Here is a 26403-nt window from a genome sequence, read left to right on the forward strand (position 1 = left end):
AAGTGGACAGAAAGAATAAGAAATGAAGTTGTGTTGGAAAGAGTGGGTAAAGAAAGAATGATGCTGCAACTGATCAGAAAGAGTAAAATAAATTGGCTGAGTCACTGGTTGAGAAGAAACTGCCTTCTGAAGTGTGCACTGGAAGAAATAGTGAACGGGAGAAGAGTTCGGGGCAGAAAAAAATATCAGATAATGGACATTAGGATATGTGGATCATATGCGAAGACTAAGAGGAAGGCAGAAAATAGGAAAGATTGAAGAATGCTGGGTTTGCAATGAAAGACCTGCCCATGGGCAGAACACGTATGTATGTACCTAGCATGAATTGGCTGGGTCACTGGCTGAGAAGAAAATGCATACTGAAGGACGCACCTGAAGGAATGGTGAACGGGAGAAGGGTTCGGGGCAGAAGAAGATATCAAATAATAGATGACATTAAGATAATATGGATCCTATGAGGAGACTATGAGGAAGGCAGAAAATAGGAAAGACTGGAGACTACTGGGTTTGCAGTGAAAGACCTGCCCTCGGGCAGAACACTATGAATGAATGAATACCTACACAATACTACGAAGGAAATTACAAAATTGGAAGAAATATGTAATTAATTTATGAAAAAATTGTATGGTAAGGATAATCCGATTTTTCGATTAACCGTTCCGTCCATCCCCTTCTTTAATACGGGTAATAGAGGTTCTACTGATATAAAGAACTTACACGGTATACGGCACTTAAAATATAACATTTAAACATATTTTCTGTATCTATTTTTTTGTTCTCAAAAATTGACACACAGAAGTAAACAGTGATGTATTACAAAAGGCACAGTCTTGAAGGTTCTGGGCTGGGGTAGGATCCATACCTGCAGTCAGTGTCCGAGTACGAGGATCGACACTCCGATAGCCCGATAGCACTGTCAGCGGACCTCTGCGACGTCCGGGCAGATCTGCGAAACGAAGCGGTTCTCGATCTTCCAGAATATCTTCCTCTGAGGAGAAACACCAACAACCACACATAAGATGGTGCCTGCTTCACATTATTCACATCCATTGTGTTTTGTCAAGAAGAATTGAGGAGCGTTTTTTCAAAAACCAATAATTGAGATTTTTATATTTTTGTATAGTTTCGACAGCTGCCTTTCTAATGGCGAGATTGTAAAACGATGTTCCACACGCTTACAAGCTGCTGAATACTAAAAGTTTTTGCAAACTCCGATATCTGCAAATAAAGTGTTATAGCAAAATCCGATATCTGATATTGTTAAGGGGAGAGGACGATATTTTTTGGTGAAAAATGAGTAAATTTTCGAAATTGTTTTTTTCTTTAGAATACTCTGTGATATGTGTGGAATGCATTGCATAACATTTTGTGGGTATTTGTGTCCTTAGCGGATGTTGAGACGCCATTTTTAAATTTTCTGCGCTATGGATTTTTAAATCACACGTTCCTTTTTATTGTTGTTTCCGGTAAATTAAATTTAAAAAAAGAATTCTTTAAAATACTCTTTGATATGTGTGGAATGCATTGCATAACATTTTGTGGGTATTTGTGCCCTTATAGGATGCTGAGACGCCAATTTTAAACTTCCTGCGCTATGGACTCTTAAATCACACGCCCCCTTTATCATTGTTTCCGGTAACTTCATTTCTTTGCTACATTGTCAGACAAAAATGGATATAATGTCTCAACTATTAAAGATATACGCATGAAATTTAGAACACACATTCTTTAGACTATTAGGAAACTTTACTCTATAACAGAATTTTGTTAATTGATTTCATTTTTAAAATATGTCAGTTTGTTTGCGAAAAAGAAAATAAAAAAAGTGTTTTTAAATTTTAATTGCTTATTTTAAAAACGTAGAGACTAATATCAAAATTCTGTTACAGGTAGTTTGTAGAGCATGCTTTTGCACGTACATTACAAAATACTGTTTGAATCTGTGTTTAAAAATGGTTCAGATACATCGGTTTTAGTAAAATCCTGCATTGACTATATTTTTTTCAAATCTGGGCCCCCTATTTTTTTTTTCAAAATATTTATATTTGGTTGAGTTGCTACAGTTATGAACTCACTACATACAAACTATTAATGTTTTACACCAAATAGGAAAGAAGTTAAAAAAATACTATCCTCTCCCCTTAAAGCATTTGGAGCTATTTTTTACGTCTTGGAAACACTGACTGCTTGCGATTTGTTAGTGTTTGTCGAGATGAGGCCGAGGATTCGCCACAGATTACCTGACATTTGCCATGCAGGTGGATAAGATACCCGTTTTATTTGCAAAATGTTAAATATTTAGAGCTGAAAGATCCATGATCCACTCTTGTAACAAAACTACCATTTAATGCGAGAAATGTTTCCAGCGAAAAAGAGGTACCAGTAATAAATTCTATGACATTTTACAAAGTAGGTTGATGATTGTACCATAAAAATGTATTTTGATATTTAAAAAAGACCACCGCCACTGTTGTTCATGCTAGAACGCTGCGCTTATAAGAGAGGAAGCCCGGGTTCAAATCCTGCTCTACTCTTACAAGCAAACATTCTGATGGAGGCAGATAAAAATGTTATTTTTTTTTTCCTTTCACTATGTTAATAATATCAAAAGAAGTGCTTATACAAATTTTGGCCAATCGACCGCAATAACGAGGATCGTAAAAAAATAAGTTTGCCAGAAGCCGTTAAAAAATAGAATTTCTTTTGAAAAATTTATTGGAACAGACACAGCAATTGAAGACCTCCCTCAAAGAACGTTGTATATCAACGGCTTTTGCATATGATATACAACGTTCTTTGAGGGAGGTCTTCAATTGTTGAGCTATTTTTAAATATATTCCCCACTGGATTTGAGACATTTGTGAAGGGATCGACAGAGAGGTGCAGACGGCTGTCAAACGCTGGTTCCGATCCCAGGCGGCTGACTTCTACGACACAAGGATACAAAAATTGATCCCAATGTATGACAAATGTCTCAATTCCAGTGGGGGATATGTTGACAAATAGCGCAACAATTGCTGTATCTGTTTCAAAAAAAATTTCCATGCAATTACGCTTTTATCTGTAAACGGAACCAGGAAAAATCACTTTCTGGACGGACTCGTAATTGCGGTGGAGTGGCTAAAATAATATATATGATATGCGTAAATCACTTCATGATTTAAGACGGCGCTTATTCCGTCGGATCCCGGCCAACTAGTCACTCATAACGAGTGCACCTCAGCACATGTGTGGACTTCAGTCCTACGTTCATAGACATCTATGACGTAGTGCAGAGAGCGGCCACTAGAGGGAACCCAAGAGTTGGAACTTAAACTGAGACGATTCTTCCGACGCCGGGGTGAGTATCCGGTGTGGCTTAGTGGATAAAGCATCAGCACGTAGAGCTGAAAACCCGGGTTCAAATCCCGGCGCCGGAGAGAATTTTTCTCCGTTCCATTACTGTTTCATCGTATGATGACGCAGAAAATCTGCATGGAAATATCATATGTACTTCGGTACATTAAAATAATATATATATATTTTTAACATGGTTGAAGAAAAAAAATTAACTTTTTTATCTGCCCCCTTCAGAATATTTGCTTGTTAGGTTATAACTTGTGTTAGGCAAGTTAGTGGTCAAGGTAACACAGGGATTTTCTTCCGGGTATTCCTGTATCCTTGTGACATCGAATAATTCTCAATCATTAATTACGAATGTAATGTAGACCTATAACCTGTGGTGCACTCTGGATAGTGTCTGATGAACTAAATGGTCTACGCTTCGCGACATTAGCGACATCGGTTAGTAGTCGGAAGAAATAACGACAACTTTTTTTCGGGGTACTCCCGTTTTTCTGTATCATTCCACCAACATTCTCCATCTACCCCTCATTTCTTATGTCATCTGCAATGAGTCCTCAACGAACAACGGGACGATTTAGAAGTGTGGTGACTCAACTCCTGCAATTATAACGAAGTGAGAAAGTTAACCAGAAGAGTGGAAGAAATTTAGTGGAATAGAATTGAACGTAATGGATACAGTAAGCATAAGAGCGAACACCGTTGAATTAAATATGAAGATAGAGACATTACAGGAGGAAAATAGTAAGCTGAAATAACACATTATGCAACGAGCCTATAATGGTAGTAATTAAGACGCGAGTATATTTCTTTATGAAACGAGCGCAAGCGAGTTTCATAACTTTCATACGAGCGTCTTAATTACCATTATAGACAAGTTTCATACGACTTTTTATGCTCGACCATATTTCTAACTTGAAATTATTCATAAGTTTTCATGTTATGGTTATGTAAGTGACGAACGGAACTGACCTGAATTGTGAGATGTGCGCAGACGCGAAAGTATTGATTTTTTCCGAGGCACGAATATCATTGACCTTGATATAACGTAGAGAACATTAGTCTTGATATAACCTGAAAATTGATTTAGAATTGAAAAACGAGATGACAAATTGAATTTATTTGAATATTATTTACAATTAACGCTAATTATTATAGTAACAGAACATAACCTTCTGCGACAGTATTGGATTTCCAGCCTCCGTGACGTTTCACTAATTGTCTTTCGATTGTATATCCGAGAATAATCGATACTTGCGGGTTTATAACAGTACAAAGGTGATTTTTCATTGGCTGAACAACTGAATTATAATGAATAGGTGTACTTTAATGAGGTGCATTAAATGGCTACTACCAGGTGTATAATTACTACATTTCGGCATGGTCGAGTATAAAGAAAATTAAAATACTTGGAAGACGAAAAACGGAAGAGATACTTGATATTCTTTAGCATAGAAGAAAAAGGAAAGGAAGAGTCATGGGAAAGTTACGAAGTGATTGTGAATATGTGTTGGCAATGGTTAGGATTAGACATTGGGAATGGACAAGTGAAGGATGTTTTCAGGACAGAGAGAGAAAATAAAAATATACGTATATTGGTGAAGTTCGTGAAAGTAATGACAAAGGAAAAGATTTTGGGAGAAAGAAAATTACTAAAAGATACAAACATTAATTTAGGAAATGACTTCGAATACGAAGTGAGATGTAGAAGAAAGATTTTGGTACCCTTTTGTAGGTGTCGAGATGAAATGGATATTATGCTGGGCTATATAAAAATAAACTCAAAATTAATGCAGATTTTTTTCTGGAAAGTATAAACCGGACAGAAATAGGAGACAATGTAAATAAATAAAACAGAAGGGACCTGATAGACAAGATAAGAGACGTAGTGAAGAAATATTCAATGGCAGAAATAGTTGAAACAGATGGAGATGGAAGGTCAAGAATACAAGAGACTTCTGAAGTGGATAAATAGCTAGACACAGGAGATTCCGGAAATTCCATAGGCGCGAGGCCAAAAACCCCAGCTTGCGTGACAAATAACGTAATAAGCGGAGGGAGTGACGGCAGGAAAAGAGTGGAATTATTAGTTTCGATACTTGGAGGAAATCATTGATGACGTCATCCCAAGGCCTAGCAAGAGGAGAGGGGAGCGAAGACAACGAGATGGCAAAAGACAGTGGAAATTTCTGCACATCAAGCAAATTAAACAAAAGCAATATAGGTCAGCAGGTGAAGAGTAAAGAGAAGGCCGGGAAAGAAGATAAAGTGAAAAGAAGAGATGAATAGACTACACCTTTTCCAGTTGCATTTCGGAACACATCAATTGTATTTAAGAAATTATCAAATGTATTTCAGATTAGTCAATTTGATTTCGGAAATTATCAATTGTATTTCAGATTTGTCAATTGTATTTCAGATGTTATCAAATGTATTTCAGATTTGTCAATTGTATTTCAGATGCTATCAATTGTATTTCAGATTTGTCAATTCAATTTCAGATAGTATCAATTGTATTTCAGATTTGTCAATTCATTTTCAGATAGTATCAATTGTATTTCAGATTTGTCAATTGTATTTCGGATGTTATCAATTGCATTTCCGATTTGTCAATTCAATTTCAGATAGTATCAATTGTATTTCAGATTTGTCGATTCATTTTCAGATAGTATCAATTGTATTTAAGAGTTGTCAATTGTATTTCAGATGTTATCAAATATATTTCAGATTTGTCAATTGTATTTCACATGTTATCAATTGTATTTCAGATTTGTCAATTCAATTTCAGATAGTATCAATTGTATTTCAGATTTGTCAATTCAATTTCAGATATTATCAATTGTATTTCAGATTTGTCAATTCAATTTCAGATATTATCAATTGTATTTCAGATTTGTCAATTCAATTTCAGATAGTAAGGTATCAATTGTATTTCAGATTTTTCAATTCATTTTCAGATAGTATCAATTGTATTTCAGATTTGTCAATTGTATTTCAGACGTTATCAAACGTATTTCAGATGTTATCAATTGTATTTTAGATTTGCCAATTCAATTTCAGATAGTATCAATTGTATTTCAGATTTTCAATTCAATTTCAGATAGTATCAATTGTATTTCAGATTTGTCAATTGTATTTCAGACGTTATCAAACGTATTTCAGATGTTATCAATTGTATTTTAGATTTGCCAATTCAATTTCAGATAGTATCAATTGTATTTCAGATTTTCAATTCAATTTCAGATAGTATCAATTGTATTTCAGATTTGTCAATTGTATTTCAGATGTTATCAAATATATTTCAGAAAATAAGCAATGCATTTAAGATTACATAGTCACTTTTATTTCACAAAATAACAAATGTAGGCCTACTTGAGATTTTAACATTCATTTAAAAAAATTGAAAATGGATTTAAAAAATCCTCAACTTTATTGCATTTTAGCTTCCGACAGGCATATTCTCCATAGCTAAAGCTGCAGCTTCATGAATTGTACTGTGTTGCACTGCACGAGCACAATCACCGCCAACAATTTTACTCTCTACAGTAGGTAAATTAGCCTGCAACACCAGGAGCTATGACGTCAGGAATTCTGAGATGGGATTTTATGTACGTCTTCACTTTACACCAAATGATCTCGATTGGATTTAACATTGGAGAATAAGGTGCCAACCATAACTTCTGAAATACAAATGATAGTATCTAAAATACAATTGACAAATCTGAAATATAAATGATATTCTCTGAAATACAATTGATATGATCTGAAACTGAACTGACTAATCTGAAATAAAAATGATACTATCTGAAATTAAATTGACAAATCTGAAATACAATTGATGTTTTCTGAAATACAATTGATACTGTCTGAAATTCAATTCACAACTTTGAAATACAAATAACAAATCGGAAACACAATTGATATTTTCTGAAATACAACCGGAAAAGATGTAGAAAAAGTACAGATAATGAGAGGCAAACGGGATCAAATGTCTAATAGTAAAGAAAAATCAATGTACAATGTAGGAAAATGGTGTGTATGTGGTGAATAAGTGGCAAAGGATATTGAAAAGAAAAAGGATGGAGTGTAGTTGGAAAGAAAGAATGAGAAAATCATAATGTTATAAATAATGGAAAGTGTAAGAATAGAGTGTAAAGGTAATAAATTAAATAGTGAAGTGATGTAAGAAGTAAAGTGGACTAGAGCAGGAACTAACCATGATACATGCCAGAAAGGACTAACAATTAGGAAAGAAAGAAATGTAGTATCAGGTGGGATAGAGAAAAATATGTTTCAATTATTATTTTATGTAGGCCTAATATGAGTAAAACGTGACGATTTTCCCAGTCCGATAAGTGGCCTGAGTGACATTAGTGAATCCTATGCTGAAATGTGAGCCATCCTGTGTCAGCTCCTGAAAGAGCCAGGGAGAAGAGAGCAAGTGACAGGATACTCTTCCAGTTGTCATTTTTTTAGTGTTAGAATTTTCGCCGTAGAAATCTGAAACTGCAACTTCGATTTCACACATCGACTTGAAGTCTTCTTAATGCCTTTAATTTCCGGTTCCGACTAAGCATTTAAAAAGTCCCATATCTCTTCAATATGTCACAAAATTGTTGAGAAATAATTTCTGCCTGAAGTCTATAATCTTTCTCTATCTTCCCAAATATCCGATCGGGAGACGTATAACTGTTACCAGGAACAGGAAATGTGTAAGATACCTTGTTAACATTTTTTTTCCCCACAAAATAAATACTTCAGTACCCCCACGTCGTAGGATTCTTGTTCTGACTTGCATAGTTGCCAGAAAACGGTTGGATATTATCTTTCTGAACTCCCTTCAGGCCACCGGTGTGGCTCAGTCGGTTAAGGCGCTTGCCTACCGGTCTGAACTTGCGTGCGGGCGTGGGTTCGATTACCTGGTTGGTTTTTTTCCGAGGCTTTTCCCAACCATAACGTGAATGCCAGGTAATCTATGGCGAATTCTCGGCCTCATCTCACTATCACCAATCCCATCGACACTAAATAACCGAGTAGTTGATACAGCGTCGTTAAATGACAATCTAAAGAAACTCCCTTAAGAGGCAAAACTTCTTCAGTGTGCTGAAGGAAATGTAGAGCACCAGGGTCCTCCTTTCAGACTGCGTCTCAAGCCTAACTTAGCTGTGTAGTTATCGCATTTGGGGGGGAAATCCATAAATTTCCCTTGAAAATAATCACAATGTTTTCCTTTACAACGAAAGAACAGACGTCTTAAAGATGCTGGATTCGATATTCACAATAGCGAAAAAAATGTTAAAAATGTTTACATCTTTCAAGTCTAGAAGAAAAAAAATATCAAACTATATTTGAAGCAAATATCGGTTTCTGAAAAAACGCTCCACAATTGGGACCTTCGATACTTCTCATTCCTGTGGGGAAAACACAAAATATAATTGCACATTTAGTGGATTAATTGGTCATATGTCAAGCATGACTCAACGTTACCTGTTAGGACAAAAACGGACAAACACAAGCCAACAGATATACAAATTGTTTCGAAAACATTGTAAGAAAACATCCAGGTATTCCGAATCTCACCGCACCGGTGGACAACAATGACGTCACGCTGCAGCGAAATAGGAACAAAACTGCAGGAAGGATCGATGGCTGTCATGGCGACTGTATAAGTTGTTGTCTGTGCTACACTAGCAAAATTTTGCGAAATTTCCGTACTGCCATCTCGTTCAAAGAAAAGAGAGCATAAACAATTTATTTCTTGAACCGGTAGTAATAACTGGTCCGTTGACATGTTCGCTCATAAGCCATTAACATATTGTTTTTACGTTGTGCTCATTACAAACAATACAGCAGAACACACCGCCATGACACAACAGTGCACGATGTCATTCGTCTGCTAATTCCCGCCCTATACAAGAAACAATCAGATTCTCTGATGGAGACTCCCACCACCTCTGCAAGCTGATGGCACCGGTGCGACACCGGTGGAGTATCAGTGACTCCATCGGTGAAATTCGGAATACCGTGATGCCATCAGATTGCTCAGCGCTGAGATTCGGAATACGCTCTTCGTGAGGTTGCACAGCAGAGCATTTGGAGCCGATGTCTCCTTACAAAGCTACGTCATTGTAAAAATGCCACAGGTAACTTTTGTAGATAGTTAAGTTGCTGTATTCGTGCAGGAAACAAAGAGCAAGCAATAGTGTAGGCGGGGATTGGGCACATTTGAGCTGTTGTAGTAGGAAAAATAAGGATAAATACAAACTCCACAAACAATATACAAGAAAAATTACCAATCGTTTCAATAATTTAATAATAATATTGGTCTTGTGAACAAAATATTATACCTGGTAAGGTTTATCTTGTCTCAGTAGCAATAAAACCAAGTCCCTTCAAATGAGGGTGGAGATTATAGGAGGGTTGTAAATTTTCAGGATTTCTTTCAAAACTTTGTTATTGTACAGGCTTCCGGAACTCAGTTTCTTGAAAGACAAGCTCAGTGACGGAACTATACAGTATGAAGAGAGATATTTTGTTACTTTATTTTGCGCTACAGAATATATCAACTAGTACCTTCCGCCACTGGCATTGCTTCACTCCCCCCATCGCAATAACAACAGAGACGAGGTAAGACATATCTCCTTTCTCTCTCTTTTCACAGTGAGACAAGATTAATCACACAGACTTTAGGAATATCTTATAAAATTTCAGAGAAAAGATAACATATTTTCATTAATTCCCCATGCGTCAACAGTAAAGCTAACATGTTCGTTTGTTAACCATAGTTGTAGTCTATGTTGACAGTGCACTTTGAAAACATCATCATTGCCCGTTCCACCTTCAGGCCAATAAGTAGTGGAACGGCGACAGGAGAAGAGCTCAACACAGTGAGTTGCTTATATTTAATTTTTTATCAACTGAGATACTTAAAATGTGTTTCAAATTGGAAACGTTGTACATCATTTTATGCAATTTATGAAACGTAATTGTGTAACTTCAGAGTGAATATTCTATTTGACACAATATCACCAATCATATACACATCCACCACGAACGCACTATAAAAAGAAACCAGAAACAGTAATCTGAAGATAGTCATTAACTAAAGTAAACTAGAAGCATAATTTCAAATTAAGAAACTTCTTTATATAACAAATCCCTATCACCACGACATGGCGCGTACTCACGTTGTGGATAGAGGAGACGGCCTCCAGATATGGAGGGTAGCTGCGAATATATTGAATAAGCAGTCGTGGACAGCCGATGAGGGGTGGTCCTCCAGCTTGGGGGTTAGGTAAAGGCTAACAACCTACCAGTGTAAAAAACAGCTTGTTACGAAACCCCCCAAAAAATAAAAAAAAATTACAGTAAAGGGTACAGTACATCAGTTATTCGTAGATTCCAAAAAGGCATATGACTCAATTCAGAGAGACATTTATATAATATTCTTATCGAATGTCAAGATTATTGGTAAAACTATAAACGATAGAGAATACGAAATCTCAAGACAGGAGGTTTTTAGTAATATAACGAACTTGGATTCATTAAGGTATTATAGAGAAATAAATACTTTTTGGGAACAGGAAGAGTATGTCAGATTAAACACAAGAGAAGTGAGAATAGAATTAGCCTGGTGGAGATCAGGTATATGGAGACTCAAAAATAGAAGATATAATGTGGGTAAGGATATTTGAAGGGTTCAGAGCCATAGTGGGCCAAGCGCCATTTATTAAAAACGGAGAAAACAAGAGGTGAAATTAAGTGATTACCATAATATAACGAAACATATAGAAAGTAAGATAAAGTATGCACATTGAAATTAAACGATATGTCAGTCTTCATTAAATTATGGTACTTACTTAACCTTAACCCTTGCTTTCTCCGTTTTTAATAAATGGCGCTTGGTCCACTATTGCTCTGAACCCTTCATTTGTCCCCTATGTGGGTGTTTGGAAGACGCAATACATACAACCTACTATTAAAATGCACAGCGACCATTGACCTCAGAATTAGTGGAATCGATAATAATTTTTTTTAAGATAAACGAGAAAATAGCCTTCACAAAACTAAGTGGGTCGTTAAACACTAACAAGCGTAATAACTTAAATAGAATTTGTCTTGAAATTGGATAGAAAAAAAGATAAAAGAACTAGTTGAAGAGAGATTATAATGTGACAGAATCCTTGACTCTACAAAGGCTATCAGTTAAGGAGTAACAAAATTAGTAACTTGTTAAATAGTTTAGTTACTTACTTACAAATGGCTTTTAAGGAACCCCTCACATAAGCCCGCCATTGGTCCCTATCCTGCGCAAGATTAATCCAGTCTTTATCAACATATCCCACCTCCCTCAAATCCATTTTAATATTATCCTCCCATCTACTTCTCGGCCTCCCCAAAGATCTTTTTCCCTCCGGTCTTCCAACTAACACTCTATATGAATTTCTGGATTCGCCCATACGTGCTACATGCCCTACCCATCTCAAATGTCTGGATTTAATGTTCCTAATGATGTCAGGTGAAGAATACAATGCGTGCAGTTCTGCATTGTGAAACTTCCTCCATTCTCCTGTAACTTCATCCCTCTTAGACCCAAATATTTTCCTAAGAACCTTATTCTCAAACAGCCTTTATCTCTCTTTCTCTCTCAGAGTGAGAGTCCAAGTTTCACAACCATACAGAACAATCGGTAATTAACTGTTTTATAAATTCTAACTTTCAGATTTTTTGACAGCAGACTAGATGGCAAAAGCTTCTCAACCGAATAATAACAGGCATTTCCCATATTTATTCTGCGTTTAATTTCCTCTCGAGTGTCATTTATATTTGTTACTGTTGCTCCAAGATATTTGAATTTTTCCACCTCTTCGAAGGATAGATCTCCAATTTTTATATTTCCATTTCGTACAATATTCTCGTCATGAGACATAACATATACTTTGTCTTTTCGGGATTTACTTCCAAACCGATCGCTTTACTTGCTTCAAGTAAAATTTCCGCATTTTCCCTAATCATTTGTGGATTTTCTCCCAACATATTCACGTTATCCGCATAGACAAGAAGCTGATGTAACCCGTTCAATTCCAAACCCTGTCTGTTATCCTGGACTTTCCTAATGGCATATTCTAGAGCGAAGTTTAGTAAACAAGAGAAAAGATGAAATAGAATAATAATAGTAAAACATTTAGGAAAGGTAAATATAGTGAAGTGAGTTTATAATGGTTTTATAAAAATAATTTATTTATTTATTTATTTATTTATTTATTTATTTATTTATTTATTTATTTATTTATTTACTTATTTATTTATTTATTTACTTATTTACTTATTTATTTATTTATTTATATATTTATTTATTTATTTATTTATTTATTTATTTATTTACTATTAATATTTGTGTGCTGAACAACAGCCAGAGGCCAATTATAGTTCAGCACAATACACAAACAGAAGATACAAAGGTGAAAAAACAAATAAATAATATCTTAAATAACAAAAACATACATAAATAAAATAGATAACAAGAACAGTAAATACTAATAATCAAAACGAAACTATACCTTAAAAGGATCTAAATTGTGCCCATGCAAATTGGCATATTTTATGCATCTAAAGACTGGAGAAAGTGATTTAGAATTTCTGTTATAAAAAATTTTTTGAAATCTTAAACCTTTTGTAGGAATACGAAGGCTGATGTTGTTTATGATAGAGTCACAATCAATATCACCCTTGATAACTTTGCAAAGAAATTGATAATCAAGATTTTGACGTCTAGAATAAAGGCTACAACAGTTAAAATATTTACACGTAATCTCATAGTTAAAGTCAGAGGAATTGGGTATAAATCGAAAAGCACATAAGGAAATAAATTTTCTTTGAATATTTTCCAATTTAACCGAATCTGTTGAAGTAATGGAATTCCAGGCTACAGATGCATATTCAAGTTTAGATCGAACCAAAGTAAAGTATAGAATTAATAGTGACTCTGGAGTAGAAAAGGAATAAGTTATAGACCTTATTAAACCAAGTATTCTTATTGAATGATTATAAATATATTGAACATGATCGTGAAAGTATAATGATCTTTAATAGAATTTTTCCTAATAATACAGACGTTGTTAAGAGAATAGTTAAATTTTATGGAAGTAGTTTTTCGTGAGTACGAAATGACAAAAGTTTTTGTTTCATTAATTTTCATTCCATTATTGCCAGACCAAAGTTCAATAGAGTTAATATCATTTTGAAGAGTTTGGCAATCGGCAGGACTATTTATTGAGCGAAAGATTTTGAGATCATTAGCAAATAACAGGTAGTTTGAACTTATTCTTTTACATATGTCATCTATAAATAATAAAAATAATAGAGGGCCCAATGTAGATCCTTGGGGAACTCCACATAAACAATTAAATGGGTCCGAGAGAGAATCACCTAGACGAACACAACATTGTCTATTAGTTAAATAGTTTTCAAACCAGCTCACATAGTTAGAAGAGAGACCAAAGTTTTCTAATTTATTTATCAAAATATTGTGAGGTACAACATCAAACGCTTTGCTAAAGTCGATGTAGATTGAGTCAATTTGATCTTGCGTTTCAACAACCGGCATAACAAGATTAAGATAATAATAATTATAATAATAATAATTATTATTATTATTTGTTATTTTATATGATTAACTTAATATTACTGAATTCGTGTTGTGTTGTATAGTATAGTACGCTAGATATACAATATTAAATTAAGAAGTAGTTCATACGCAAGTACTTTTGAAACTATTATGTTATACTTACTTTGTATTTGATATGGGAATGACAGATTTAAACTGCAATGCATCAAATCCGCCATGTGCAGACAAGATTCATGAGAAATAAATAATAATAATAATAATAATAATAATAATAATAATAATAATAATAATAATAATGATGATGATGATGATGATGATGATACATACGAAGAGTTGGGCCACTTTAAAAACAATAAATTTCATAAGTTAATGTGTTTACTAAGTTACGTTTAAGTGTTATAAGTCCATAGGTAGGAAGTTCGTAACAAACCAGTAGATTTCAGTTGAGTACAGCGAGGAGTATAGATGTCACCCGCGCCTCACCCTGCTCCCGCTCGCTACAGACGATACACAGTATGTTCACATAAACAACGCATAGTGGCATTCTGTAATAAGATGTATTTCATGAAAATATTTATAACTTAAAACTTTAGGTACGAAAACATACTTCATGTTATAAGACATTGCATGTTGAATATTTTGTTGAAATGTTACACTTTCTGCCTAGAAATCTCTTTTCCACAAGCAATAATAATTATTTCGTGTAATATTCATCTTGATGTTCCTAGTAACGTATATTTCAAAAACGTCGTACGCCTCGGAAAATAGTACGATTTTTACCCACTATGTTCGATATATTTATTGATGCAACTATTATTGCCAATAAGCTTATACCAACATTGAGTGTTCGTTTTATGCCCGTAACAGACTTGAAGAGTTTTCGCTAGCGAGAAATGTGTTGCGAGAGAGGCGAAGAGCCTTCCTCCACACACTTGGCGAGTTCTCGCTATCACAGATCACACCTCGCTATGATCATCTATTCACTGCCTTCATGCAAAGAGCATTTTTCTGAATATAGTAATCACTCGTTGGGGGAAATATTATAGGTTATGTATTTACGTATATTGTTGTACTTAAATATATAACCTGTAAGTATATTGTCGTACTTTACAAATTACGTACGAACGCTATGTTGAATCTGAGTATTCAGATGATGAGGAAATGGAGTTACATGAACATATTTTGTTAATGAAAAGAAAACGTAGGCCTAAAATTAAAGCCAGAAATATCTGAAAATCACATTGTATCTCACGAACATAAGGGCGAGTTTTTGACACTGGTTTCGATTTGAATGATGATACGTTTAGGCGTTATTTTAGGTTGAACGGACCTCAGTTTTTTGCTATTCATGATATGATAGAGGATTCTTTGCTATGTTCTGATTAAAATTATGTTAACTGTTAAGACATATAGGTACGTTATTTCAAATGTTTAATTAATACTATTAAATCTCATCAAAATAAAATATAGCCCTATTTATTTTCAGATAATCTGATATTTGTCTCCAGATTTCTTCTTTAAGTTTCGTGTTTTCATAGTTTTCATCCCGTGTATCATATAAATAGGCCTACGGGTGACATCGTACAAGTTCGATAAGTTTCTGACTCCAATTATGAGCCATCTTTCCTCATTTTCAAATAAAAACAATATAATTCATCGCCACCTGTGATATCTTTTTCTACATTCAATCGTCATAAAGAGTATAAATGTCAAACATATATCATAAATGTGTCAAGAAAATTCGCTGAGCTACCGAGTCCAGCGAGAAACTCGCGCGAGGTTTTTGCCTCGAGCGAGAATCTCTTCCAGTGTGCGGACGTCCATTTAATAATAATAATAATAATAATAATAATTATTATTATTATTATTATTATTATTATTTATTTAACCTGACAGAGTTAAGGCCATATAGCCTTCTCCAACACTCAACCAGGAGTAAAACTGCGTTACAAAAAACACTACAAATTTACAAAGTAAACTACAATTTTACACACAAAACTGAATAAGATAATAATAATAATAATAATAATAATAATAATAATAAAATGGAAACAACGAGTAAGTAGAAATCAGACATAATGTATAACATACAGAAAGGAAAAAGCATAATCAAATGTGAACAGCAGGTCAAAATAAATGAGACATACAAAGCATAAAAAAGTAAGAAAATTATTGATAATAATAATAATAATAATAATAATAATAATAATAATAATAATAATAACAGTAGTAATAAAATAGTGCAGTACAAAGCATACAATGAATACAATATTTTTAAGTAGGCCTACACACAGTAAGGAAAACTATGATTATATGTAGCTCAACTTATTACATTATAGATATACCATTATCGGAAAATATGAAAACAAAAATATAAAATAAGTTAAATATCGCTAGAACATAAAAAATGTAAATACGTGGAAACATGCAATACAACACTTGTCATAATAGTAAGTTAGTTTGACAACTCGTCATAAGGTAATTTTCTAACTTGGATTTAAAAGATTTCAATGTTCGGCAGCCCTTGACTTCAGGCGGCAGAGAGTTCCAGTGACGAGAGGTAGCAACAGTGAAAGATGAGGAATACAGAGATCATGTGTGAAGTGGAATTTCTAGCGTGTTATCGCGTTGTGATCGAGTATTAATATTATGATAGCGAGAGAAAGTTTGAAAACTAGCGAATAAATGATAGGGAGATGAAGTGTGCATAATTCGATATAAGAGAGAAAGTGAGTGCAGATTTCTCCTCTCATATAACCTGAGCCATGATAACTTCTCGAAAGAAGGTGAGATATGATCATAGTATCGAACATTACAAATGAAGCGGACGCACGCGTTATGAACACGCTGTAGTTTCTGAGGGGAATCAATCCTGAAATCACTGAACAAAACGTTGCAATAATCGAAGTGAGGCAGAATAAGTGTCTGTACCAGCGTCTGTTTTAATTTAGATGGATAATGATACAATCTTTTTAGTGAATGGAGAACAGAGAATGCCTTCTTAGATGTATATTTAATATGCGTATCCCAATTGAGATTAGATTCGAAATGCACTCCGAGATTTTTTACGTTAGAGTAATTTGAATCCATGTTTTACCAATCTTTGAATTTTCTCGCAACACTTTTCTCGCTAGCGAAAAACTCTTCAAGTGTGTTACGGGCCTTAGAACGTATTTCTGCAATTCCCCAACATTAACAAGTAGGCTAACTTCCTTATTATATCAGAATGGCACAAGTTCCTCGCCTAAGAAAGCACGGAATGAATTCAAGAGAATAAATATACCAAGAATCGTGCATACAAAACAAATCTCTATTCCCCATTCGAAATAAAACTCATTTCTGTTGATTTGAAGCTATAAATGCTGTCACAGGAGCTGCTATAGTGAATGTTTAATCACAATCTTATGTTTAAATATTTAAATTGCAGCAACCACTCTCATAGACTCAGACTGTATTCAGGTGTTGATAAGTCGTAGAATTTGGTTTCATTGTCTTGAGCGAGACTAAAAATTGTTAACAAGACCTTATTGTATGAAACACAGTAGAACACGGTTCTTGCAGCGAAACAACCTGCTCTTTATGATGTTTCAAATTCAGTCTTTCCTTGTCTTGACTACCTCGATTATAAAGACCATAGTTTGCACCACCATAATCGCCACTATTCTGCTGTGTCTGGCATTCTCTCAGAGATCTTTGTTGTGCAACGATGTTTATTTTCCTTGTCTTCAGTTCCCTGTTTCTCCAAGCTTCAAAGCTTCAATTGCACATTGTTACTGTTCTAGATTCAGAAACTTCAATTCTGGCATTTAGCGTCTTCGAATGAAATATTAACTCCGATTTACCAAATGAATGGTTCAGAGCCATAGTGGGCCAAGCGCCATTTATTAAAACAGGGAAAGCTAGAGTTAAAGTTAAGTGAATATCATAGTATAATGAAGACTGACATATAATTTAATTTTAATGTGTATACTTTATATTACTTTCTATTTGTTTCCATTGAATTATGGTAATAACTTCATTTTAACCCTTGTTTTCTACGAGTTTAGTAAATGGCGCTTGGCCCGCTATGGTTCTGAACCCTTCAAATATCCATTATTTATTGCTTAGGCCTGAAATACATTGGCGATATTTTGCTGTCGAGATGAGAAGCAAAATGCGGTCAGGTTGCAGTTCTTCCGACATCTTTTTTGACTGCATACTACCGTCCATCTCGACTGTATTTGCAGTTTTGCTGACCGTATCGTGTCGTCCATTTCGATTGAAATTTCATTATTTGTATGGAGTTTGAAGATGAAGCCTGTTATTGGTCCTTTTGAAAAGAAGGAAGAGGCGTAGGAAAATTAGAAAGTTTTCGGTACATCCAATTTTACAGAACAGAAGTCCATATAGTCACTTCTATAATTTGTTTTCAGGATTTTGACAGTATGATAACAGATTTTTAACTGTTTTAGGGTGTCAGTTGCTTCTTTTGATGTATTCGTTATCATTTTAAGAGACAAAATTCAACACCAAGACACACCGTTGAGAATAATTCCGTCCTATACTGAAATAAGATTATATAATAATAATAATAATAATAATAACAATAATAATAATAATAATAATAATAATAATAATAATAATAAATTATAATAATTATAATACTAAATTATTCTTATTATTATTATTATTATTATTAGTGTTATTATTATTCATTTATACTGGCAGAGTTAAGGCCATCGGGCCTTATCTTACAGTCTACAACAGCGATGCCACGCTTACTAATAATTTCGAGCGCGAGCTTTTTTAAACTCTCTCCATAAACGCGGAGCTTTTCTGCCCGAGACACAAGGGTGCACAGCACATACAGTAGAACCCCGATTATCAATCACCCTATTAACCGATTGGTGGATTAACCGTCTGTCTTTCTCTTGTTTTTTTTCCTACAGAAATACAGGGACATCATTTTATTTTCACCAACATTTTTAACATTAACCTGGCTATACTCGGAAACTCTGTTACCCCCCTTCCATTACAGGAGTTTGGTGTTACTAGTGCAATATGTAAACAAATCATTTTACTAGCTATAGGATGAGAGAAAAGTATTGTATCCATTTATGTTACAGGGAAATACAGTATTACGATTTTCAGTTTGATCCTTACTTTTACAGTATTTTATTAAAAACAGTAGAATAGTAACAATTTTTTTCTCACAAACTCAACCCTTCAAGCGGTTATATTCATTATGTAATGTCTACTTTATTCAGCATATTACTACCCTAATTTATTCCTGAGAATTTTGTGAGCACTTCCGTAAGAAACCGCAATTTCTACATTTAACTTCTTGACCGACTTATTAGGACCTCGCTGCATCCTTTCTCTAGCATCTTCTACAGCATTCTTCTGTCACCTTTGTTGGGCATATTACACTTTTCTTCCTTTCTGTACACTCTGTTGCTCTAAATTTATCTATCAGATTAATGACATTTCTACTAAAATATTCCGTAATGATATAATCAGGAAATTGTGAAAATAACTGTTGTTCACATTCGGTTATATTGTAATTCCAGTTTCCATCATCGTCCTTCATACCTACAAACAGTAAAACAAATCTCTTGTTTAAATAATGATGTTAAGTACCGTACCATATTACAGAGTACCGTACTTTCGGTAACTCTAATCTTCACTTGTGCTCAGTTCACACAAATAAATTCAGTTATGCTACACACGATACCTGTGTGAAAATAAACTTCAATAATATAAGCTCTTTCTTGTATAGAAAATGCAACATATTTCTGAAACACACTGTACTCTCTACTGTTTATTTCACTGCTAGCAACAGCGGCCGTAAGTTTGTTTGACTGACGTTAGCAAGGACATTAGTGAAAGGGGTGAGAGTCAAGTACATTTAGAAACGCAGGTACAATAAAAATTGAAGTAAAAATAAAATGATGTCCCTGTATATGAAGTACTGTACATTGTATTAGCACGTTATTATTATTATTTTTTTTTGGTAGAGTGTGTTATTACAAGCCTTTTTTCCTTACACAGTATGGTATATTATTCGAATTGTCGTACTGTATAATTTCTATATGAAATGTTTTCTACTGGTGTCAGAAAACACTCATTGTGCTAAGAATCGAAAAGAAATTGAGTGATTTGGGGAAAGATAAACCGTGGTTCATCTCATCAGAATACTAGATCGGAGTGTAGAAAGCACTGTTCTCCAACCAGGAGATTAACCGTGAAAGGAATGTGCTTACTATTGCGTCATCTATTGGAGCGAAGTGGATAGATAATATTACCGTTATAACGTTGGTTTAAAAACCATGCGCCTTCCTGCATATATTATTTCCTGTATGGAGGGATTAAAATACCAGAAAATTAACAGTGATCTAATTTTGTAACTAGGGTAGTATAAATATGTGTGTATCAATGTTATCGTTTGTGCTGTGAGAGCTAGCCAATGGAGATGCGTGTATGAACGTGTGTGACCTTATGACACCAACATTCATTCACAGCATTGTCCCACTGCGTCTCATTCCCCTGAGTCTTTCTCCTGGTTGGAATACAGCATGTAAATCTACAACACGAGACCTCCAAGGCTGATATCTTTCCACAGACAACCATTGCAAGAAGTTTTCTTGGCCCTTAAAAACCCGTCGTTGATAACCAGGCTTAAATTAGTGAAGTTTTGATCCGCTATCTAGCGTGTTAACCGCAACACCGGCAAAACCACGAAGGTAAATACAAAAGTGTAAATATTATTCACTAAATTTACGAAAATCTTTTATGGCAGGGTTTATCCGATTTTTTCGATTAACCGTTCAGCCCACTCCCTTCAGTACCACGGATAATAGAGGTTCTACTGTACAACTTTGCACACCATGACAGATCGCAAGTGAGATTAAAATACAGATTTTAATGATAAGGAGAAGGTTTAGTTTTTATATAATGAACATGGCGGTGAAGTAATTTATGTGTGCTGATATAGTAAATTTAGGGACATGAGACTCAGGACTTATTTTCAAGGGATATTATGATGAAACTTATTTCTTCGAACTATGAGCGTATTCCGAATCTCACCGGTGAGCAATCCGATGGCATCACGTTGTTACGAATTCCACCGATGACGTCATTGATGCTCCACCGGTGTCGCACCGGTGCCATCAACTTGCAGAGGTAGACAGCGTATTCCGAATCTCACCGGTCCGGTGGCATCAATGACGTCACGTTGCAACAAAATTAACACAAAAACTGCTGGAAGAATCGATGCTGTCATGGCGACTGTGTAAGTGGTTATTTGTGCTACGCTAGCAAAATTTTGCGAAATTTCCGTACTGCCATCTCATTCAAATAAAAGAGATCATAAACAACTTATTTCTTGAACCGGTAGTAATAACTGGTCCGTTGACATGTTCGCTCATAAGCCATTAACATGTTTTTATGTTGTGCTCATTACAAACAATGCAGCAGAACTAAAGCAGAACACTCCGCCATGACACAACAGTGCACGATGTCATTCGTCTGCTAATTCCCACCCTATACAAAAACCAATCAGATTCACTGATGGCGGCTGATGGAGACTGCCACCACCTCTGCAAGCTGATGGCACCGGTGCGACACCGGTGGAGCATCAATGACGTCATCGGTGGAATTCGGAACACCGTGATGCCATCGGATTGCTCACCGGTGAGATTCGGAATACGCTCAGTGGCAGTCTCCATCAGCCGCCATCAGTGAATCTGATTGGTTCTTGTATAGGGCGGGAATTAGCAGACGAATGACATCGTGCACTGTTGTGTCACGGCGGTGTGTTCCGCTGTATTGTTTGTAATGAGCACAACGTAAAAACAATGTGTTATTGGATTATGAGCGAACATGTCAACGGACCAGTTATTACTACCGGTTCAAGAAATAAATTGTTTATGCTCTCTTTTCTTTGAACGAGATAGCAGTACGAAAATTTCGCAAAATTTTGCTAGCGTAGCACAGACAACAACTTGTACATTCGCCATGACAGCCATCGATCCTTCCAGCAGTTTTGTTCCTTATTTCGCTGCAACGTGGCGTCATTGATGCCACCAGACCGGTGAGATTCGGAATACGCTGAATGCGTGCCTTGTTACTGTCACTGTTACAACTATGTATTTGATTTTAGGATTAACGTGCCGAGGTTGTAGATCTCTTTGTCATTATTGAGTTTCCCGCCACCCACTGTGAGACATGGCTCTACATTACTCCAAAATGATGGTTACTAATCGAGTAACCATGTCCACCGCTGTAGAGTCCGGTTTCAAATCCTGGTTGGGGTAAGTTACAACTTAAAGGGTTTTTTTCCGAGGCTTTCCCTCAATGTATTAAAGCAAAATTATTGTTGATTAACTTCCGGCGTTCGACCTTAAATTCATTTCGTCATCATAATTACTAGAGTGCGTGGCTCGGCACCCTTATATTCTAGGTTAAGTATGACTGGAGTGTTCTGTGGCGAGTATATTGAATTTCGAGGTAAACAAGACACGGACCATGGACCACCGCATAGACGTATAGTGTTGAGTATAAGAAATGCCTCGATACAATAAACCATACATTTCGTACTTATGTATAGACCATTCTATATTTCGTGAAACTTGTATGCGCGTCAGGGGGAGAAGAAAGTGGACTGAGAAATTTTATCCTCGCTACGCTTCTACTTGTAGCAAGCTACCTCACTTACCCTCACTACAAGGTTCTTAATGTAAGCTACGGCACACACAAGTATTTGGTTTCACGAGATAACCAATGACCTATATCTAGTTCATACGATCTTCGATTTCTTAGCGGTGTCAATATCATCTTCATATTAAGGAATTACATTGTACAGCTATGTACTATGTACATACGTAGATTGTTAAGAGAAAAACTTGTGCTTTATCATTTAGAGCAGTCGTCGTCAGCACTCGCTGAAATGGGTAGAGTGCATGGAGGGTAAGGAACTCTGCTCCATCGTGCACAAGGGATAGAGAGACAGCAGCGACGACTGCACGCTAGGGCCGTGTCTTTCCGCGGGTAAGTGACGCTAGCCCGAGCGTGCAGTGTTTTGATGACCGCTGATTTAGAGTATTTAGACAATTTTTATAATGCGAGAAGCTTCTTTCGGAAACGCATGAAGTGAATGGAGTGTAAGTAAAAAATTCCACATTGTAATTTGCGATTTTGTTCTTTCACAAAAGTACACAACAATGCGTAAGACTAATTTTTTTAATAACACTGTGAAATCTGTCCCGCACCTTATCAATATATCGTTGGCTAAGAAGTAAATTTGTAGTTTAATCAAATTACTGTTCTACAAATTGCTTTTTTTTTTCCAAAATAGAACAAATTTTCTGCTTTGCAAGATCTACACCAGAATAAATAAATAAATAAATAAATAAATGCATGGATGGATGGATGGATGGATGGATGGATGGATGGATGGATGGATGGATGGATGAATGAATGAATAAATAAATAAATAAATACATAAATAAATAAATAAATAAATAAATAAATAAATAAATAAATCTTCTACTCCAGGGCAAAATACGTGGGTGGACCGGAACGTAACGCACAATAATTTTTTTTTCTGCGTTGGTATTGCGGCTGGGACGTTGACATTTCACTGTGATATAGTTCGAAGTTTTCACTAAGGACACAATTTGTTTTGCATGTGCAGCTCTAGCGAGAGAAGCGTCAACTAAGCAACATTGATGGCGTGCATGTTACTGTCAACTTGTAAACAGCAGCGAAATATTGTGCGAAATTGTGAGCTAAAGGACATAACTCGACCGAAATTCATAAGTACATGTGTGGCGTGTACGGGGAAGACTGTATGAACCGTAACAACATCTCCAGGTGATGCGCATTCTGCGCAGATGGCCGTGAGAACCTTTGTGATTCGCCACGTTCCGGGCGGCCGGTAACAGCTGCAACCCAGCGGAATGTCACAGGCATTGAGGCGGCAATTTTGAACGACCGGCGGATCCAACTGCGAACCTTATCTTAGCAATTCAACATTTCATACGGCGCGGAGTACGATATCGTGCTTGAAATGTCATAAAGTTAGTGCCAGCTGGGTGCCTAAGAACCTGACAGACGACCACAAGGGCCTGAGAATGATGACATGCTTGGACCACTTAAGGCGTTATGCTGCAGAACGGCATGACTTTCTAAAAGGAATTGTCACTGGTGATGAGTTCTGGGCGTACCACTACACTCCCGAAAAAAGAAGACCTCTATGGAATGGAAACATGCTGCTTCCCCAGCAAATAAAAATTTCAAAGTGACGCAATCTGCTAAGAAAGTGCTTGTAACAGTGTTCTCGGATATGTATGGTGTTTTGTTGGTGGATTTTTGCTAAACTTGCAACCACTGTAAATACTGCAGCCTACATTCCTCTCTATCCCTAGCCATTCTTCTCAGTTCCCCAATTCCTTTCCCTCTTTTCCTTGCGAACATTCGAATATTATCCATAATATATCGTCCTTGGTCTTCTCTTTCCGCTTCTTCCTTCCGTCATAGCCTCCATTACTTACTTCGGCAATGTTTTTTCAACAAGTTTTACTGCAAACCCAAGCGAATAACCAGTGCACGAACGATCTGCTCACAAGTTTAACCGCCGACATGCCCAAAGAAAAAAGTGTCAGAAAAGATTTACTGAACAAATAGGTTTCTGAAGAAAAATGTTTTTCTATTAATGGGAAAATCGTCTTCTGTACGAAATGATTAAACATATAAAGTGTATTTTTACTGCATATATTTCAATTTTTAATGCACATTTTGAGTTTTTTTAGTGAATAAAGTTCCATGGTCTTATTATTAACCTACCTAATGTAACGATATAACGTAGATACAATCTGCACGGTGAACTTCTGGTAAGTTCTAAGGTGATAAAATGATATGCCACTTTATTCAAGAAGTGGGACCCTTGAGTTGATTATGAATAAATAATCAAAGCATTCAATGTTGAAAAAGAGTATCTTGTAATTAATTTGGTTCTTACGTAAAATAGCGGTTTTATTTGTTAGAGACAAAATATGTAAAGCATATGCGTTTTACATGATACGGTTAGCCAATCGAGTTGCGTAACGCTAATCGATATTAGCGATATGCGTATGTATGCGTTGGATTTGTTTAAATGGGAATCACATCAGAGTCCGACAAACTATTGGTACTTTATCACTGTACTTTTCGTTTACACGGATATACCTTGTAATTTATATACGTTTAGTGTGTTGTGATTAAATAAATGTGCACATTTCCTAACACAGGCATAAAGTTGTGAGAGTGATCGAATAGCGAATTTGTTTAGGTTTCGATACAATACCGCTATTACTTATACCGTTACATTTGTATAACTTCGTGGCTTGGTTCTAAAATGGCCAATGTCAAAAATGGTAGTTTTGAGATAAATGGCTTTCAAGTTTTACTTTTTAGTTAGATAAAATTCTGAAGCTAAAAATGTGTTCTGAATTACACAGTTGCTTCGTACAGATTTTTTTTTTCGATTTTTAACTACAAAATTACATTCTCTTACGCATTTATCACAACATTTCTTACAAATCACGACACTCTTGTAAATTCTTTATGACACTAGGCCTACATTAGGGTGCATAATTAAACTTCAAAGAATCAAGATCCTAATGTCGTATGATTTGTAACAATTTTTGTGATAATTGCGTAAGAATTATGTCTTTTTAGTACAAAGCAATTAACAACACATGTTTAGCTTCAGAACACTAGCCAATTAAATAAATAATCCTTCTGAATAGTTCATTCTCTATTTGTAATATCTTTTTACCCGTAAAACTAAAGAAAAAGGGTATTTTGCTAACAAATTCAAGTTAATATAACTTTGAAAATATTGCGATTAGGACAAATGTTTATATGACATTTTTTGCTCAGAATATCTTCGGAAATAAGCTCCATAAGTAATGGTAAATTCTCATGAATCACCCTATATAAGAGAAATGTATATTATATTATACCCCAATTTTATAGAGAACCCTATTTTACCTGAGATAGATATGTTAGGGTTATAGCAGAAATTTTGGACCCAAAATATATAATACATTAATTAGAGCTTACCCTGAGCTAAGTACACTTAACACACATAGATTTAAGAAACAAATCAGATAAATTATTTAATTGTTTAAGCTAATTGAGTTAAAAATTGTTACTCTAATATTCATGTACTTCTGTATTTTCTATTTGTATATAGACCCTGTTATTACATGCTGTATGTATTTTACCATTTATTAATGTGATTGTGCTCAATGAACTCTCGTAATTTTGTGATATATTTTGTATAACTGATCTGAACTGCGCCCGAGCACGAGCTTCTGCTCTTTCGGGCTGCAATGCCTAATGTAGCTCAAGTGTATAGAATTAATAAATATTATTATTATTATTATTATTACTATTATTAATATTATTAA

The 26403-nt window shown here is 35.3% G+C and overlaps 1 protein-coding gene across 5 annotated transcripts in view; it reads right to left on the bottom strand.

The window, feature by feature from the left end:
* Nucleotides 1-26403, bottom strand: part of galene — a 758695-nt gene that overhangs the window by 60934 nt on the left and 671358 nt on the right. For 4 of the 5 annotated variants that reach the window (XM_069842980.1, XM_069842981.1, XM_069842978.1 and 1 more), the window contains one exon: nt 863-988. The exons of the other annotated variant lie outside the window; for it this stretch is intronic. In XM_069842980.1, the coding sequence (XP_069699081.1) occupies nt 863-988 (126 nt within the window). The remainder of the gene's footprint in view (nt 1-862; nt 989-26403) is intronic. 5 annotated transcript variants of the gene reach the window in all.

The sequence above is a fragment of the Periplaneta americana genome, chromosome 13, assembly GCF_040183065.1.
Source record: "Periplaneta americana isolate PAMFEO1 chromosome 13, P.americana_PAMFEO1_priV1, whole genome shotgun sequence".
NCBI lineage: Eukaryota > Metazoa > Arthropoda > Insecta > Blattodea > Blattidae > Periplaneta > Periplaneta americana.